General features: G+C 37.8%; 1 protein-coding gene across 1 annotated transcript in view; it reads right to left on the bottom strand.

The window, feature by feature from the left end:
• LOC6569794 (guanylate cyclase soluble subunit beta-1) overlaps window positions 1–20,334 on the bottom strand; it is a 59,823-nt gene that overhangs the window by 28,543 nt on the left and 10,946 nt on the right. The window contains exons 4-15 of the mRNA XM_001996118.3: window positions 10,103–10,203; window positions 9,902–10,020; window positions 8,492–8,641; window positions 8,082–8,412; window positions 6,875–7,135; window positions 6,676–6,787; window positions 6,367–6,532; window positions 5,964–6,046; window positions 4,867–5,037; window positions 4,582–4,653; window positions 3,893–4,058; window positions 3,475–3,612 (exon numbers count right to left, since the gene is read on the bottom strand). Of these exons, the coding sequence (XP_001996154.1) occupies window positions 3,475–3,612; window positions 3,893–4,058; window positions 4,582–4,653; window positions 4,867–5,037; window positions 5,964–6,046; window positions 6,367–6,532; window positions 6,676–6,787; window positions 6,875–7,135; window positions 8,082–8,412; window positions 8,492–8,641; window positions 9,902–10,020; window positions 10,103–10,203 (1,870 nt within the window). The remainder of the gene's footprint in view (window positions 1–3,474; window positions 3,613–3,892; window positions 4,059–4,581; window positions 4,654–4,866; window positions 5,038–5,963; window positions 6,047–6,366; window positions 6,533–6,675; window positions 6,788–6,874; window positions 7,136–8,081; window positions 8,413–8,491; window positions 8,642–9,901; window positions 10,021–10,102; window positions 10,204–20,334) is intronic.

Here is a 20,334-nt window from a genome sequence, read left to right as displayed (position 1 = left end):
GAGTGCTGGAGCGGTTGTTCACTTATAGTATTTCTAATGGCACAGAAGCAGAAACACTTTTGAAATTATTGAAGCAAAAACTGAAATATTTGGACTATCTAAATAAAAATAGCCAAAAACATGAATATTCGGTTTTAAAATAAGCAAGAAAGTGCTCGATACTTGAATTATTAGTGATTTGGACTGTATATTTTAAAAACACTTGGAAAAACTAGAATCATTCGGTATTTTTTATATAATAATTATAAGCACAGCAGTAACCATTCTAAGAAAATTTGAAATTACACAATACTCTCTTTCTGCTGTGATCTGACACAGGGTATCAATATTATTACTCTGCACCAATTACGTGTTTTAGTTTTGCCGATAGTAGGACAGAAACATTGAGCTCATACATTAGTGCGAGAGTGGGTGGAACTTGTGAAATCTTTTCTCCACTCGTTTGGACAGCTTTGAGTAGCGAAGCCAAGGCTTTTATGGATGTGTATTTTTAGAAACACAGAGCAGCAGCAGCAGCAGCACCAGCAGCAGCAGCAGCTTGACTGATACAGTGAGTAACTGAATCAAATCAATACCAGGCCAACCATGCGGCCAGTAAATGCAATTTTGATAAGTGAGTTTAGTTCGAAAGTGTTTCTCGTTTCTTTACTCTTTTCTATTTCTATTTATGTTTCTGTTTCCATTTTTTTTTTTCAGTAAACAAGACCAGCAATTACGAGAAAATTCGCAGAGACTTGGAATTGCTCTTCTTCGAAATGTGAGTATTTTATTTCAGTTAAATAACTAATACTTGCAAGAAAGGGGATAATATGATTTGCAAAAATAGTGTAGTAAAAATATTTAATAATTAAAATGGCGTGCAATAATTTGTAAAAATATTATATACTTTATTTTGTAAATTGATTTTATATACAAAATATTTTACTTCGTTAATAAATGTAATTTATATTTTATCATTGATGTTTGATTTTACATATTATTTTAGTTTATGTATATCTATTTTTTATATACCCCTAAATACCCCATATACAGCTAATGTACTCAATTGTTCAAGTTAGTATCCACAAAATATACCAGCTGAACTTTGTCTGAACAATTGCAGCTATATTTATTGATTACATTGCTGCCAACAAAAAGCATGGAAAGATGACTAGCAAGAAGCAGAAGAATGGAAAACTTTTGTCTTGGAAAATATCATTGCATAATTGGCTACATAAAATGACAAATGGAAAACGCCCTTAGTCGGGGGAGTAAGGGATGCGTGGCGAATTGTGTTACATTTTCATTGTTTTTGCAGCCATTCGAGTGCGGTTAGTTTTTTTGTTATCAGCAGCTAATGAAGCGAGAAATGGATGAGGCAACATTGCCCAGAGCCGCTGTGGTCTTGTTAATTGCATTTGGAGCCATCCATCAAAGTTGCCTCGTTCGCCTGTCAAATGCCAAACGAGATCTGTCTGTCTGCCTGTCGTTATCCATTGATTTGTTTTTTGCTGATGTTGTGTTTGCTGTGCCAGTGGCAAGTCTCGTTTGCATCAGCTGACTGCTGCACATGCATCAAAGATTGCGTGCAACCATCTGTTGGGCTGAAGCATATACCGGTTACGTGTGTCCTGGCTATATTACCAAAAGCAATCACTCAAAATATGAAATAGTGGCAACCGCAGCAGTTGACTGCAGACGTGGCATGCAACACAGCGAATGAAATGGATAAGATGGCTTAAGACACAGTCGACCCAAAGGCAAAAGCAGCAACATAGACCAAAAAACAAGATGAGAATTGTAGCAACAGCAATAACAAGAAAAACAACAGAGAAGTCAAGCGACATGAGCTGAACATTCGAGGACGACTTGCTCACTCGCACTCTTCCTATATGTGAGTATGTATGTATGTGGTTATGGCATGTTGCACACACTCACACACACACACACACTCGCTCACACACACATATACTCAAAGTGAGTGACAATCCACAAGCATTGTCTACACGTATAACAATGCTGACGTCGGCGTCGACGCCGCTTGGCTGCTGTAATTCTGAAGGATGCCATCAAGTGGACATCCCTCTCGTCTCCCCCTCTGTGCGTACAGTTCTCTATATACATACATACATATACCCATCTCTGGTATATTTTAAGCTCAAGCCACTCACAGCCAAAGTGTTTAAGCCCAAAAAAAAAAATAACTGGCAAGAATGCCCCAGTCGAGAGTATGCGACTAAAATATACTCAGAAAAGTCTCAGAATGGCAAGTCAAAATATATAAAGTATTTTTTTTTTAATTAATCTTTTATGCACTCAAAATAGGAAATAATTAGTTTTATTTTATTAATTTTTTTTATTTTTTATAACCATTAAGATGCGCTCAGAAAGAGGAGGCAAGCGACATCTGCTGCCGATCAAGAGTACATATATACACTAAGTGATTGAAGATATATATCTCTGGCTGCTACATACACTTGACACCCGTTTTGCCTATTCGAAATTGGTACAGGGTATAGAAATTGCAGCAGGCCGCAGTTGATGACAGTTGACGGTCAAGTGCCAAAAACAGCCAAGGACTCAAAAGAGTGAGACAGAGTGTGAGAGAGGGGGAGCTGGAGAGCCTGAGCATGCCACACAATTTGCTGCTCTGTCTTTTGACATGGTGTCATCCATTTCGAATTAATTTTAGCAATTTACACAGTTTGACTCAACTTTTTGCGAGCGTATCAATTTGTTTTTTATTTCTCTACTTTTTGCACACTTGCTAATGTTTTACGTGCAAGCCATTCATGAGATTTTTGGTCTTGTTTGCGCCCCATTAATATTTATGCACTATTGAGTTTGTTGCTGCCGCTTCGCTTCTCAAATGCATTTCAGCAACAAATTGCGCGCAACTTGTTCAAGTTGCAGATACACACAGAAAGAGCAAAATCAGCGGCGGATGTCAACTTTGAAATGCTTTCAGTGCGCACAATTAGAAGGCAGATGAAAACTTGAAAACTTTGAACATTAGTTGCGCATTCATTTAATACTGTCATAGTCGCCAAGTGTGCAACAGACAGCTGCAACTTGCTGCAAAACATACTCAAATTTTACGTACAAACATTTTTAAAAAGTTTTCTCATAAATTAGCGAGTCATTTTAAGATTGTTTCTGCAAATTTGCTTTAGGCTTAGCTTGGGTTAAATAAAGATCAATTTAATCGTGTTAATAAAACATCTACCAAAATGTCAATTAGTTTGCTAAAGCCTCTCAAAGGCTAACTAATGAATAGCTAAGTCGATTGACCATTTAATGTCAGTATCGAGTTACGTTACGATTTTTGGTAATTGAAATTTTGGTCGACTACCATTTCGGGCAATTTATATGTATAGAAAAACCGATAAAATTAACAAAGAGTATTTAGTGGAAGCCACAAAAATGATAATTACATTTTTGTATATTCTTCAAATTTATATAATGTATATAATAATATATATTTTTTCAACTCACTACTGGATTTGAGCCCATTTTCACATTCTTGGCCATATCCATCATATCCAATGCGACGCGTGCCATGCACTTGGCGTGATCCTCGCAAAGATCTGGCAAACCGGATGCGGCCATATATTTATCGCCAACAGTTTCCACCTGAAAGGATATAGAAACTTGTGCGTGAATATTGAAAATTGTGAATTCGCAATACTTATTTGCTGCCTGGTTAATTGACAGCTGACCTGAATGTTGCCAAGTAAATTGCGTGGCCTTCTTAGGTGTGCAATGTTTTGTGGCCAGAGTACAAAATTGTAATTACTTGTCTGACTGATGGCAACATTTTGACAGCCATTAGAGGAGCGCCGTGCCAAGTATTCAATGTATATTTATAATGTTTCCTAGAGTGTATACATAAGTATATATAGAAAGCACTCACCTTGTAGACATTCAGATTGCGCTTGGAGTCGGTGAGGGCATCGAAAACCGTGTAGAGCTCGTTAAGCATTTTCACAATTTTCATGGCACCCTCGGGATCCGTGTTGGCTGCACAATATTGGCCAAAGCCCACAATGCCGGAGAACATGAGCGTTACGGAGTCGTAGCTGTCAAAATATATATATACATATAAGTATATACAGGAAATAAATTGCGCAAATAGCAAATTGTTAATAACCATTTGGCAGAGTACTCTTACTCTACGATTAGAGCGGAGCGCGTGTCAGCGTTTTAAAATATTTATTTAGTACAATATATTTTTTTTAATATAATAATTTTGTTTTGAGTTTCTGAAATATTTGTTGGTTGGACTTTGTCTAAAATTATTATTAACATTATATTTAACATCATTGTCTTTCTTATTGTTATTTATTTATTTGATGATCAATAAGATATTAAAATTATATTGTAACATATACTGAAAATTATGAAGGAAATGAAAAATAATTTTGTTTCTGGAAATTTATTTAGGCTACAATTTTTCAAGCATCCATCAAATATTAAAATTTCATTTTTTTTCTTATCTTGTTTTGTATTATTTTTAATATTCTGCAAAACAGTGTTCACCAATTACGACACGCGCTCACCTCTGATTGGGATTTGGAAACATGCTTAGGGGCTAAAGCTTACCGCTTGGGCGGCACTGGACGCTGATGTCGTAACTCATTCGCCACAGACTTGGGCAGCACCGAGTAGAGTAGCCTGGTGTCCAGTCAGGTGGTCAACGGGGTGAAGGTTGAGTAGCAGTCGCAGCGGAGCAAATGACAAACAAATGGAAAGAAATTGTTCGAGTAATTTCAATTCAATTTCGCGCCCGAAAGCATGCAACGATTTTTGCGTTGCTCCACGCTCTTTGTAATACAACGCTTTAATGTGTTTTTCTATTTTTGCTATGCTTTGCAACATTTTTCTTACCTATCCGTTTTCTGCTTCTCACTCTCCAGATCGCGAAACGTTTGCTGCAGCTTATCCGTCAGCATTTCCAGATTCTTGGTCAATTTGTATTCGGCCTCGAATTTCTCGGATAGCAGCACCAAATCTCTGGCCGCATCATGCAGCGGCACATCCGAAATGTAGAGTCCCTTTCTATAGATAGATAGATAAATATAGAGATGGAGAGTAATTCTATATATAGGCGGAATCAAAAATAAAATTACATGCATTTTATATAACTTAAGTGTTACTTTGCGCTGTTAAATAAAATAAAATGTGTACACAACAGTAAACGAGCTTAAGATTGTGTGTGTGTGTGTGTGTGTGTATTAGAGTGCTACGGGGGCTTATAGCCAGGTGTGACAATTCTTATTTACTGTCAGCAATAAATTGTAGCGGGATATTTGCCATTACTTTCAATTTAAATGCACAAATAATAAACAACAGCTGCTGCTGTATAAATCTACGTTACAATAAAACCAGTACATTTTAAAGCTTTAAGAACTACCCCAAAGGACTTTTGTGGTCTGTGATGGCAAAGAAGATGTCTCCACAAAGTACAGACTGCTATATAGAATCCAAACAGGCTGTAAAATATTTATTTTCATTTGTTGACAATATCCAAATACATAAATAATATATGAGGGGTGAAAATATGAGAGTCTGCAAAATTCTTTGCCTAAATTGGAATTATTGTCACGCTGTGGTTTTTGTTTTATGAGAAATGTCAAATACCTGAGGCGAATTGCTTTGTTTGGAAACTATCAACCTTGGTGACAGTTTGATTATTTTTGATTATTATTGATTTATTTGATTGAAATATGTTGCTTAAAATTACAAACTATGAGGCTGGTAGAAGCATTATTGCTAATATTACATTTCTTATATTAATATATAATTCATAAATTAAGATTAGACAAGAGTAAAAAATCAGTATAAGGCGGATTGTTTTTAACAATTCTTACGTTCTATGATTGTGTATATATTATAATGTATTCTTAATTAATTGAATCAATGATCTGAATATTTATTCTCAAGACTTTTAAAGCACATTCCGTAATAGGTTATTTTTTACTCACTTGGTTAAGTCATCCAAGTTCATGACGCTGGGATAGCACTGAAACAATATGCGATCTGTCTCCGGTATATACATCATTTGTCCCTGGAAAATAAGTAGGTACACAGAGCTGAGTAAAGAGCTGGATATGAGACAATTATCATAAAACGGATTTTTATGCAACATTTTGCGGCAAGCCGCATAAAATTTAATGCCGAGCGATTTCAGTTTCAATTTCAATGGCGACGGCTGTGCTTAATCGGTCTTTTTGTATATTCATTTCATTATGTTGATGTGGTTGTGTCTTGCTGTGTGGAAGTGTCCCTATAGAAGTGTGTGTGTGTGTGTGGCCGCATGCTAAAATCAATGCGGCCAATTGGGCAGACACAGCTGTTGAGGCAAGCAAAAGGAAAAAGAAAACTTACCTTCAGTCTCAGAAATCGCTGCTCGTGCCGGCTGCTCATGGCGCCCTGTCTCGTCTGGAGCACATAGATGGTGTTTATGTGTGACAGAATGTTCTCGAATGTGAGCTGCAGGTGTGGTCTGATGGCCTCTACCACCTCTATCAGTGAGCAGTCCTCCTCGGCCACTCTATTACAAAAGTGAACGGGCATAAAAAAAGGGGGAAATGAAAACAGTAATAATGGCAAATAGCAAACAAGATGGCCAATAATGGGTTTGGGGCCATTTCCATTAGGGCTGGCTGGCCTTCGCCCACTCCCATTCTCATTCACCTGGGTATAACGCGGGAAACGGCCTTGCCGGCCTGCACGACTTTCATTTGTCTATCGAACATTAGGTGAAAGGGGAACACCTTGCAGAATGTCGCTGGCGAGATGAGGGGCGCTGTAAGGTGATCCACAAAATGGTTACAACGAGGTTTTAACCGATTAGCCTGGCAATTAGCCAAATTAATAGAAAATAGAAGCCAACCTTCGCAGAGAAACTCCATGTCATCGGTGGCCGCAGCTGCCTCATCCTTCTTGGCATCTGCCTGGGATTTGGCTGCCACACTGATTTCACGTATCAGAAACTGAACATGGTCGTAGCGCTCGATGTCATCGCTCTTGTTTTTCAGAAGGCGCAGGCACTGCTGCTCCTTGCCGCCATCGCAATCGAAACTATCCTGCACAAGAGGCCCACTGGGCATCAGGCCAGCTCCCTTCGATGTGGCCGCCAATTGTTCGCTGCCAGCTGTGTGGGTGGGTTGGAAGAGCGAGGCGATTACAATTGAAGATTAATGGCAATAGCAATAACAATAACAATAGCAAATGCAATAGCAATAGCCACACAGCTAAGCATTTACAAGCTCAACTTGCGTTGGGCGTTATTCGTATTCATTTTATTGTGACATGGGTTTTGTGTTGGGCCTTGGGCTTGTTTAAGTTGGCCAGATACTGTATACAGTGTTCGAGTAATAAGACTTTTATTTTCCCTTCCGAAAAGACCATTGTTACATATTCGTATAGAATTGAATTTTACTATTTTCAGTGTACTGTATAAAAAAATGAGTGGGAGAAAATGTTTCATTTCTTTAGTGTGATATTTGAATACAATTGAATTCAACAGGATAAGTCAGAAAAAAACGATACTTTTTAACGGATTTTTTGAATATTTTGAATCTGCATGAATATGGCTGAGTTAAAAGCCTTTATTCCGTCGCCTAACTACTCCTGGAACTGAGCTGCGTATTTTTATTCCCTTAATGGCACCAACTTAAATTGTGTTCATCCATTATATCGCCCACATATATAAAAAAATATACTTTTACTCGTCTAGTAAAAAAAACACATAATCGATTTAATTGATTTACAAATTACAATGAATATTGTGATGGTCGTACTAAATATTTTTTTATCGTCCCAAGAGTAGTTGAAGTTTAATCCCCTTTGAAAATAAGTTTGACACGCAGCCAACTCCAATGTCGATCTGACTGCATAAATCCCTAATGCCCGATTGAGATCAGTTAAAAATTAGTTAGTTTTTGCTGACTACCATTTATAGAGGAACATCATGCAATAAGCTAAATGCTTAATTGCCAGTAGTAGCATATTGGCTGGCCACATCATTATACCCCGTTGGTTAATGGGGCACATAATGAGAGACTAAAGCAATTTGTTAGCCTGAACTGGCAGCTTACCCAGCTCACTGGCGATTTGCTGACCATCGTTGTTGTTGTTGATGTTGACGTTGGCGTTGTTGTTGCCGGCGATGGAACCATTATTGTTGCTGGTATTGTGATTATTGTTGTGCTCGCTATTTGCAGCAGTGCCAGCAGCAACTTGAACTGTTGCAGTTGTAGATGTTGCAGCAGCACTGCCATCCGATGCGGTTGCTGCTGTTGTCTCAATGTCCAATTGTTGCTGTTCGCGTGCCAAGGCTCGCTCCTTCTCAGCCTCATCGATGGGCTCACCTTTGCGTTTCACAATCTCAATTTCCACCTCGACGCCGTGCAGCTTCGATGCAACGGCCTGTAACACAGATAACACATAATAGGTGGTAAGGGATGGCGGTTGTTGAGGTGTGTCGACCACACAGCAGTTTTGATACCTTGACTATGCCGATGACAATGTGCTCGAGACCCGGCCGTTCCGAGTAGTAATGTAACAGTAGTTCACCGTCCTTTTCCGTGCAACGAAACGATGGAGCTCTCATGCCCGGATACAGGGTGCCCAAATGGTCGTGCAACGCATCCAAATTCTATATACATGTTTATTAATTTTCGTTGAAGTGCAATAAAAATTCGATTTCATTTTTCATTATGACTAAGGTATGGGTCTCATTGGATGGATGGATGGATGGATGGATGGATGGATGGATGATGATGATGATGTGGCTGGCTTCTGTTCAACGTTGATGGTGCGGTGAAAAGTGTGGAAAATTGAAAATAAATCGAAATGTGAGTGCAACAAAAGGCCATGGCAGCCTGACTTGTGTGCGTGTGTGTGTGTCTTGGTGTGTGCGCACTGAAGCAAAATAATTCTTATCAATGCGACTGGGAATGAGCCACCGAGCAGCGACTCGATGGCAACATGAAAAATGACTCGCAGCTAAATTGCCACTGGGAAAATGCGATGAAATGAAGCGATGCGGATGTTGCTGGTGTTGCTGCCACTGGTTGTATGAGAAGCTGTGTGATGCATGTGAAATGAGCGTAAAATGCGAAATGTGCTTAATTAAAGATTGGTAAACGCTCTCACAGTCGAACTTCTTTGTAATGGAATTGTAAAACTAACAATGCTGGACAAGCTGCTCACTTCATTATGTTGCTCATGGGTAGATGGACAATATATTGTTTGTGTTCATTTGTTGCTATATTCGTTTCTATAAATATTTACTATATTTTGTATACGAAGTATAAACATTTTTTTTTAAATTTTAAAAGCATTAATTTACAGTGCAAACAGAACGCTATTGTGACGAGTCCTTTGAAGTTACAGAAGATGAAAATTATAAGGGTCTAAGCTTTAGTTTCTGCAAGCAGATTGTGCGTCCCTCACGGCGATTTCCGCGGAAGTTGCCATAATGAGGAGGAATCCGTGCAGCACCTTCTCTTTCATTATTCAGTATATAACTGAAATTTTGCTGAACTTAATAATAATTATAAAAGCAGCAGGAGTTCAGCGTTAACCTAATTAAGATTTAGTTTCGTACTTTGAAAAATGTTATAGGAATTATTTCTGCTGGTTTATGAATCTTACATTTTTGAATTTTTAGGCATTTCTTATTATTCCTGAAGCTCAACAACTAACAACTTTAATAACATTATTAAGAAAGGTAAACTGAGCTGAAGCCTTTATAAGTCATTGTTCAATAATTTAATTAGTCTATAATTAAAGAACGTTAGTTTGCTGTAAATAAGTGATTAATTAATTTTCTCAAAATTGACATTTGATGTTTCCTCTTCGGTACATTATAAAGAAGTTCGACTGTACCTCCAGTTTAATGATCACATTTTACCTGTAGAAAATCACGCGGCGTTGCACCCAACACTTGCAGGATTTTATCATAGCCCGAATCCTGGCAGAACTCAAAGAATGTCTTGCCAAAAAGCTCCAAAATATCGTCAGCCGGTATTTCTGTGTAAGAATATGTTGGCATGTTTTATGTGGCACACAACTACAGTAATAACCAGTTAAGTGTTCGCTGGCTGCTACTTACTGAGTATCTCAACAGCTGCTCCAATTAGATTGTATGTGATTTCGTCATCGTAAATTTGACGCACCAGAAACTGTCCCTCCATGCTGACCATGGCCTTTTTTCTGTTCATTGTTGGTGTTGTTGTTGGCATTGTTATTGTTATTGTTATTATTGTTGTTGTCGTTGGTGTTGTTGTTGTGCCATCAAAACGTCAGAGGGACCAACAGAGGCGGATGCAGTAATATCAACGCCAAAGCCGAAATATGAAGAGCGCGAGCAACAGGAGCAGCGAGAAGAAGATGCAAAGAAACAGCACAAGCAGAAAATACACACATTAATTTTAATTAAATTGCTTCTTGTATATGTATATGTGTATAGATGTTAATGTGTGTGTGTGTGTGTGTGTGTGCATTTTGTTTATGCGTATTTTGGCCTGGAGCAGCCATAAAGCTGACGGACGCGCATATGGCTCTGGATTTTATAACCGCTACTGGAGAGGGATCTAAAGTCTAAAAGAGTATTCCGCACATTTGAACTTATTTTGTTTGGCCAAGCTAAGATTTATGCTCCATGTAAAATGTTGATAATTAATATTTCCTTTACGCTTTGCATTTTATTAACTTAGTAATGGAACAATCAAAATGAGTTTGGTTCGAAAATTATATTTTAAAATTTAATCGAAATAGTAAAGTCTGCCTATTATTCTTGAAAATATATATTTTGTCAATATTTGGTAGTCAGGTTGATTAATTATGTCTTTGGTATTTGTACACAATCCCTAATTCTTGTAAACACTTTTGATTGAAGGCCCATTGAATTTAAAGCTCTCAGATTAAACATTGTCATTCGCCTCTTACCATTTCAACAAATACACTGCGATTTAGAAATGTCTCCCAAAAACTTTTTATACAATTTCGAGTGTATTTAAAGAGCTTTGTTAAATGTTAATTCCCGTGCAAAAACTTGACTCGCATTTCCATTGAATAATAATGCGGAAGACCAAAAAAATAAATAACCAAAGAAAAAAATGCTTCTTGGTTGTTATTGTAGTAAACATTGTGCAAATCGACTTTATTATTTAATAGAACTTGTGCCAAGCTGTTGCCAAAACAAATTGAATACAACGTGCCACACAGCTGCTGTGAAGGGGAGTGGCAAGCAAAAAAAAAAAAAGAAAAAGAAAAAGAAAAGAAAAGAAAAAAGAGCGAACGTCGCAGAAAAAGTAACCGAATAGAAATCATATGGAAAAGTAATAGAAAAGTAGATGTTGTACGTGCGAAAGTTTTTCCATTTTCTCCCAACTCATGTCTACCTGGCCTAACTTCTGATATTCCCGAGCTCACGCTCACCACAAAATAGCGGCAGGATGTACCACAGAGAGGGGGCTGATGTCAACGAGGGCAGCAACAACAGTTCACTGCTTGCTAATTTCAAATGCAATAAAACCAGCTGTCATATTGCAGCTGGCAAATTGCAAATTGCAAATTGCAAATGATATCAACAGCTGTTGCTGTAAATATCTGAAGCACTGCGAAAAAGAGTCTTTCCTTGCCTGATTACGTTTGTGTGGGCCAACTTGAGCATAAAATGTATATGTAAATGGTAAGTTGATTTTTAATTTCCTGTGGACATCACAGACAGAAACAGCTACAGGACTCTCACAAGCATTATTCCAAAGAGCATCCGCATTTTGCGCATCGAAATGTGGAAATTGATTTTTCAGCTGCGATTTATTATTCTATGATAAATTGCATGTGGTTGCATCTTTGCAGCTGACGTGCATGTGTGTATGTGTGTGTTGCAAGAGATTAAAAATGAAAATAAGATTTATGCTGGCGCCGTTGTGCAGCGTTTAACCAATTTTATCGTTTATTTATGTATGATCAAAGAGTTAAACCGCTTTGAAATAAGGACTTATTTTAAATCCAATAATTTTGGAATAATTGTTTTAATCCATACGTAAAGCAAGTGTGAGTTCAACTGGTAAGATTCGTATACTAAATTAATGTAATTCTAAATTAGCAATCGACCAAACAGAGAAAATATCCACTATAATTAAAGTATAATTGAAAAATGGTTTTTATTTATTTATTTTTATCATATTTATTTAAAAATATGAAAATTAGAATAATTTGTAAAATGTCACAGCGTTGATAAATTGCCCTGGAAAATAATATAGATGCTGAATTGCTACAGGGTAGTCTTAATGTCTGCCTCTGATATTGTCGCTAGCCTCATTTTGCAGTATGCACACAGAATTTAACTTAGTAGCTTTCATTTGGATGGTGAGCAAAAACAACAAGAAAATGTTAAGGACACAAATTAAATTAGGTGCGCACATTTTCAGTGCCAGGCTCAAAAAGGGAATCGCACACCTCACCTGTTCACGCAGCGTATGATTGATTTTTATTGATTTAAATGCTGCCAGCCGGTGTGCATGTGTGTGTGGTTGTGGCACCTTTTTGATAGACAACTTAATTGAAAAAGTTAATGTGTGCGTGAGCGTAACAAAGCGACAATCAAAATTGCCCAATTTGTTGTACACATTTTTTTAGTATGCACCTTTTTATTTATTTTTTGGCACGCGTTTATTATCTAATCAAATTTAGCGATAAGTGTTTGCCAAACAAAAAAAACGCGAGAGAGAAAGTTTTTTATATGCCCTTTTGGCCGTAAGTAAACATTAATTTCGGACATTTAAGCTAATTTATGCTGTACAAATTAATTACACGCCTGGCAATTTATCACCTTGTTATTTGCAGCTACTCATGACATTAAGTATACGCGTGTTGGCGGAGCGTAACAAATGCAAGTAGACATTTAGTAGCTGGCTGTGCGGCTGCTTCTGTCTTTCAGCTTGTTACAAATTCAATTTCCGCTCTTTTCTCTCTGTTTTCTCCAGTGCTCATTTGAATATTGTCGGGTGGTTTGGGTTGAAAGTGGGTGGGGTGTTGATGCCAGGCCAACATCTAAGTAGCCTAATCTGCTAAATGGCGTTTCGGCGGCAAATAATATGCAAACATAGCTGTTCACTGGAGTTTGTTTTTGGTTGTGTTAGCTTTTACCTAGCTGTCTGAACGTGAATTGTTTGCCAAAAATGTTGCCAAGAATTTTTGGCCATTTGGCAATTACATATTTGTAGTCCGAAATCAGCCAGAGGCATGATATTTGTGTTTGACGCGCAAATATTATTGTTTAATTTGCCACAAGGCACAGACACACACACTCACACATACAGAAAGAGAGAGAGAGAGAGAAACGAACACATATTTTAGTTGGGGTATTTTATGCGCCTCAAACACGCAACTGTTGCTGTGGCATGTGTGTATATTGGTGGGTTCCTTCAATTTAATAGCACCCCACTTAATCGCTTTATTATGAACTACTTGTTGAACTGAGCTTTTAACTTCAAGTTGGCTTACAAAGTTTTTAGCCAAGTCAACCGCAATTGATAACAAATCAATTAGCTAATTTGATTTGCCATTTGCGGTAGGCAGCATCCCTCAACTTAGTTGCGAATTTTTAATGAGCTAGCGGTGCTTTGTGGATTTAATGTACTAATAGCATTAAATTGCGAATCACTACAGATACAACCATAAAATGATGGCTTTCTGGCAGCTGCTGCTTCCACATCTAATTCAGCCTTGGCTTTGGCTTATGAGCTCTGGCTCACGTGCATGACAGTTGCCACAAAGTTGTTTCGCTTTTGTAGGCGGCTCAAAACTTATGACTCGCCTGTGTGTCGTCCACATTTCACATGCACACATACTCACACACACTCACACACACACACACACACTCACCCACTCACTCACAGAAACACCCGCACACACACACACACACATGGACTGAAACTAACGCGTTGCTTGGGCACTTGGAATAAAGAGCGCGCCTGCCTCTGTTCAACTAGATATAAGTATATATATATAGTATATATATATAAAGCAGATTCCGTTTATCTGCGGCTTTGTAGGTTCCTTTGGTTTTGTGGTTTTCCCTGCAACATGAGTTTTGATATTTACAGCCGTATGAATAGCCAGTAAGCTTGGAAAATTGTATTTAGTTTGAACTCTACAGATGAAAAAAATATGTGCAGCTTAAGGTTTAATCCTTTAAAATTTCCAGTAATGCTTATTAGTGCATAATAAATTGTCTTCTCACTTTTCCAAAAGTCTGTTAAGCTCACTGGTTGTTTCGTGTGAAAATGTATATATAACTGTATAATACGTTACTGAAAAACTGTGAAAACTCTGACTATTTTTATATTTTTAAGTTCACATAAATTATTCATTATCAAAGTCAGCTGCAGGTCATCTAGGAAGTGATTTTAATAATAATAAATAATTTATGTGGACCAAAAAGGAAGAATGGTCTCGATTTTGCTCCTACAATGTTGGTATTTTAAATAATTTTTCATGGCTTTCAGTTTCATATCTCCCCCTAAACTGTTTTCAGAGAAAGCAAAACTTTAACAATTTATGTTAAATAAAGGCTATTTGAAGTCAGTTTGGCTAGCAAAATAAATTGCGACCAATAAATTCACATTGACTTATCAAAACTACAACTTATTTCTATACATTGAATTGTGTTCTCTGGATGTATTCTGTACGCAAGTCGTTTCCAAATAATTATAAATTTTAGTTTTTTTTACCAAGTTTTTCTTGGTAAATCAAAAAAAATATATTACTTAGCTAGTTGCCCAACCATACAAGTAGTCGTCTAGACTCGAATGCAGCTTTTCGTAGCTGGTTTTCTAAGTGGCAGTTGCCGCTGCAGCGACCCCCAAATAACGTATGTGTGTTGCACAGCCAAGCTGCAGCTAAGAAAGCGGAAGCGAAATAAGGTTAAAAGCCACTTAAGACTTGTGCAAGTTAATGTGGCACATAACTCAAGTGAGTCACATGTTTCATTGTGCACAAATGTAGAAGCGCCAACAATGCGAAAACACACTCAGACACACACAAACATTTCGATATAGGCTAAAGTTGGGCCATGACCAGGGCCAGGGCTATAACTAACGCATCCTTGTATCCTAAAACAGAATAGTGAGCACATTATCGAGTAGTGCCAATCAATTGCATTGAGATTGCAAATCGATTTGTAAGAGCCATCGAATTAACATTGAAAATGCAGTCATCTCAGACGGCACTTGTCCATTTGATTTATATACCCTAGAAACGTCAAATTTGGTGAGTAAATGTTTTTGCATAATATAATTTTCAGATTCAAGAGAGAACGCTTTTAAGATCAAATTAAATTGGGGTGTTTTAAATAATATATTAGGTTGTACTATAATTAATATAACTACAGGTAATTAATGTAACTGCCAATGTGCTTGTAGTCATAAAAATATAATAATATAATGAATAATATAATTATTATAAGAAAATAATATAAGATATTTCAAAAATTTTATATGTGAATACTTAAAAAATAGTTCAGGTAATATTGATGTTGATATAAATACAAATTCAAGTTACGCCATACAACAATATATTCCAAATAATTTATGGAATTGCCATTTAAATATACCCCAACTTTGCTCCTCATGTGTGTTAAGACATTTAAAGCAGGGTATCTACAAGACAATCACATTTAAATAAAAACATTCATGCCGTTTGCTATACGGGTGGGTTATGTGGCTTGGCCGTCGTAATCCTTGAGGCGTGTTATTCAAAACAGCCAGACAGCATACATAGTGGGACAGCAGCAGAAGTCAATGAGGATGGTTTGCAGTTGCACGTATTCTGTGAATGTTGTGGCACTGCGTTTACTTCATTCTCTGTATCACTGAGTTTGCATGTATGCTTGTATTTGTATGCGATTAGCGTTAAACCGCTGGCAGAGCAACCACTTGCAGGACGTGATGTAAGTCGTTAATGATAAAGGAGGCGCCGCCTCTGTCTCAGCCCCGTATCCCAGTCTCTGTCTCAGACTCAGTCTCAGTTTCATTATCAGTTTGAGTTTAACCATCATCATTATTATTATGAAGCTCATCATTGCGAATGTCATTCACATTCTCATTGTCGCAGTCTTACTCATTGTTATTGCCATTGTGATTGCGATTAGCCGAGCCAAGTCAATTTAGCAGCGGCTTAGCATTTTTGCTGTCTTGCCACGGCCACGGGGCGTATGATTAACCTTTAACGCAGTTTCCATTGAGACAAGTAGCATCAGCAGCAGAGCTTAATCTGTTGTGAAACTGTTAGACCGATAAAAAGAAAGAGACAACGAATCAACCAAGCACCTTCAGCCTGTTCAGCGAAATTAATGAATGCCACTTTTGTGTCCAGCGTTGCCGGCCAACTCATTAATAACTGTCCACATGCGAAGCTGGCGCGCAACTTTGTTGCGGACACAGAGACAAGAGGCAACCAAATCGAAATCCGACTCACACTCCTACAATTCATTTGGCCATTTGTTATGGCTGGCATTTTGTGGCTGCCGCTCATCGATTGACTTTCGCCCATCTTGTCTTGTATTTTGCCTGCGAGTTCTTCTTCTTTTTTATATTTTTTTTGGCCAAAAAAAATTTATCTACGCGCTCACTGTGACATCTCGAAATTAGGACATCATTAGCAACTGTCGATACGCGCTGATAAATGCGGCAAGTTCGGGGCAGTGGACGGCTGCCTACTGAATCCTGCTGACTGGACGGAATTCTGAGTGTGTACAGTCACGAGTCCTTAATTTACTTCGTTTTTAAAGCTGCCCCAAAGCGGGTGCTAATACGCGTAAGTAATGACAATATCCTTGTTGTTATCCATTTAATAATAAACTTTGTGTGTATTTATGTTAATGCATCTTGTACTTTATCTGTCACAATATTAAATTCCCTTTTGATATCTATAATATGATTCTGCTGAAGCGGATGTAGAAATGATGAGCACGCAAAATTAAAAGTTGTACTTGTGATTGTTGCCTCGACTGCATGCCACTTAGGTATTTTGGCTATATATTTTTTGTATCCTCCACAACTTGGCAACGAAAATTGGGAGTAGGAGAGTGCTCGACTAGTAGTTACCCTCTATATGTGTGTCTATTTATTGGAGCAACGAAATTTGTATATGAATTTCTTTTAGTTTAAGTAGGTTTTTTAGTTAGCTTTAGGTCAAGTGCTTTCTTAAGTTGTAGCCCTAGTCAGAGTTAATATATGTTTAATTATATATTATATTTGTACATTTTACTTAATTTTCGATTGTAAGAAATTGTATTTAAAACCGATTAAGATGAAGACTTAAGGAAAACACTTGGCTTGTATGTGTTAAGTTGTCAAGATTATTTTTACTTATATTAATATTATTGCTTTTGTGAATATAATTTTTGTTAAAAATTGTCAAGTAGTAATGAAATATAAATTTATGATAAATAATAATCGTTTAATAGGTGCTCTTTATTTGGCAATATAGCAAAACTTAAGCAAATTTTAATTTCTATTTGACGAGTCGATGCTCAGTATGCACTTTTCCATGTCATATCAGGATGTAATTTTGTAATAATGTTGGCAGAGACGCTTCATTTAATGATGCCTAACAGCTAAACCGACACTCAACGCAATGCCAGATATAAAATGAAATAAGCGAGGCAGCTGTGACAAAAATAACAACAAACAGAAATGTTGTCGTAAATTGACAGTGGCACACAAGGCAACACTTCCGGTTTGACATGCCACTGCAGTTTACAAGTTTTCAGTTGTAGCGTCGCCACGGGCTGTTGACTGTCTGCACCTCCCAGCCCCCATGTTGTCGTCGTCCTCATGTGTGTGTGCGTGTGTGTGTGTGGAGCGGAAGCAAACATTCGCAGACATGTGCGGCAATATCTTGTTGCTGTTTTTCTTGCAGTTGGTTTTATTGTATGCAAATCAAGAGAAAAATGTTACATGGTTTGACAGTGTCTGCTGCTTGGTCAACTCCATCGATTTGCAAGGCATAAGGCAAGGAAAAATACGGAAATAAACGGGTTTTGATTTGAGCTGGGGCTAAGGCAGTCAAGTAACTGCGGTAGAAAAATGCAGATGCAGTTGCAGTTGCCATTGCTGTTGCCGTTGCTGTTGCTCTTGCAATTGCTGTAAGGAGACAGCTGTCTCCGATTGGACGTTAGGCACTGTGGCAAATTGACATATACGCCGTTGCAGACACTCAAACAAATTCAATTGGATTCTATGTGATTTGAGTTGCATTTGCTGTGGCATTCCAACGACTTAAATTTAATATAAGAAGAGTAGAATACAAAAGAGAACAAAAAATAGCCTGTTCAGTTGCGCTTTGTTGAACAGCTGCAACAACAATCCATATAAATTGCATTTAAGCGTTGCGTGGCATCCCAAAAGGAGCAACAGACCCACACACACACACACACACACACACATCCGCACACACATAAGCAAACCCACACAGACAACTCGCCAACAACAGTGGCGCAATTCTCAAATGCAATAAATAAGAATTTTCCACTGATGCATTTACACACGAAATACGTGGGTCCGTTTATCGCAACCCCCGCAACTAACAACCCTGCACCATGTGCCACCCTCAACGGGTGACGCCCCCACGTTGACCATACAATGAAAACGAATGTAATTTTACTGTTGTGCAGCAGAGAGTTGAAATATTCTGAAAGCGCTCGCACACTGGGTGTATGATTAACAAGATAGGCATTGAGCATACGCCCCAGTCAACAGTCCAGACCAGCATATTTAACTAATTTAATTAATATTTGTTGCCTACCCTCTGGCGCCAACGTTGAACTGCCTGAGGGCAGTTAGGCGGTGTGGGTTGTTTTTTGGGGTGGTTTGACTGCGTTGGCAGCTGCCTTTTGTTTGAAATGCTGTTGCTTGCCTTGTATCAAGTTATTATTATGAATTAATGGGGCTTTGTGCGGTCTTAAGTTTTGGCACGAAAGTCGATAAATTTATAATTAACTTTTGGCGTGAAATGAGTTGGAAACAAGCTAAAAGCGGCCTACAAAGGCTTCGTTCCACAAGTCCATCACAAGCGGGCTTTGTGCTCTGTTACTTGTAACTTTTAAGCTAGTTTAGTGAATTACGCTTTATTATCTTTATGCATAGGCTCACTCAACTGCTTCTCATTAACTCCAATTAAATGAAATTGAGATGAGAAATATAATATGTAAGTGATCAGGCTAGATATGAAAAACAAACAAATTTCTGACATTTATTATTGCAAACAATTTTCTCACGTTTCTTTTTACTCTATTGAACAAACTTATTGCTAATCATTTATACTGTATAAAATGTTATGCTTAAGGTTTAAATTTAGATATTACTTTTGGCTATAGCGAAAGATTTATTGAAATGCACTTCTATTCAAAATTTGGTGTTAATCGTATTGACAGTCAATATTTATGCCCATGGCGAAATATTTAATTTAGAGCCTGGGCAATAATTTTATGTCTTCTGTGTGAATTAATGCACTCGATTTAAGTTGAACGCACGAAGGGACAGTCGTCGGCCAAGTGGTTGGCTATTGAGAAGCCGTAACAGACATTAATGTGAGCTCAGTGGATTTCAGCTGTCGATTCTCAGTTGGCGTTGCCATATTACGTATGCGCCGCGTGGCCACCAAGTTTTTGAACGCACGCACGCAACGCGTAATTCATAAAGCGATAAAAGTGCTGAACATAAAACGCGAACATACAAGCATAAAATGTGGGCGTGGCTCTGTGCCAGGTGGGCAGCCAATACGCTGAATATGAAGCAATCAAACGAACAATAAATGCTGCTTTTTGCCCAAAAGCGAGAAGTTGAGAAGTTGCCTTCATCGAAGCAAAGGGAAATGCAATCAAAGCTAAAAGTAATCTCGGCGATAAGTGCGAAAACGTGTCAAATGGGGAGTCAGTTAGACAGGGGAAGGGGATGGTGCAGGCTGACATTAAATATACAGACATATATATTATTGGATGCGTTCAACTGTCGAAAACAATCGACGACAGTTTGAGTTGAGATATGAAAATATGACAAACAGCAATTCGAAAAGTTGAAAGACAAACTAACAAAATCTAAAGTTTTGTTTGTGTGAAAGATGGAAGGGTTTACTGGCAGTTGTTGTATTGTTGCCGGCTTCAACTGTGCTCAGTAAAATGGGTAGTTTGAAAAAGCGGAACATTCATTACAAAGTAAACAAATTCATTATGAATGTTGTAGCTATCTTGATGAAATTTCTCGTTTTCTAAAAATATTGCCTTTGTGTGGAAAAACGTATGTGTTGTGATGTTGATAAAACTTGTCCTATTGT

Source organism: Drosophila grimshawi, unplaced genomic scaffold (assembly GCF_018153295.1).
Source record: "Drosophila grimshawi isolate 15287-2541.00 unplaced genomic scaffold, ASM1815329v1 contig_311, whole genome shotgun sequence".
Classification (NCBI taxonomy): Eukaryota; Metazoa; Arthropoda; class Insecta; order Diptera; family Drosophilidae; genus Drosophila; species Drosophila grimshawi.
This window is presented reverse-complemented; position numbering and strand designations above follow the sequence as displayed.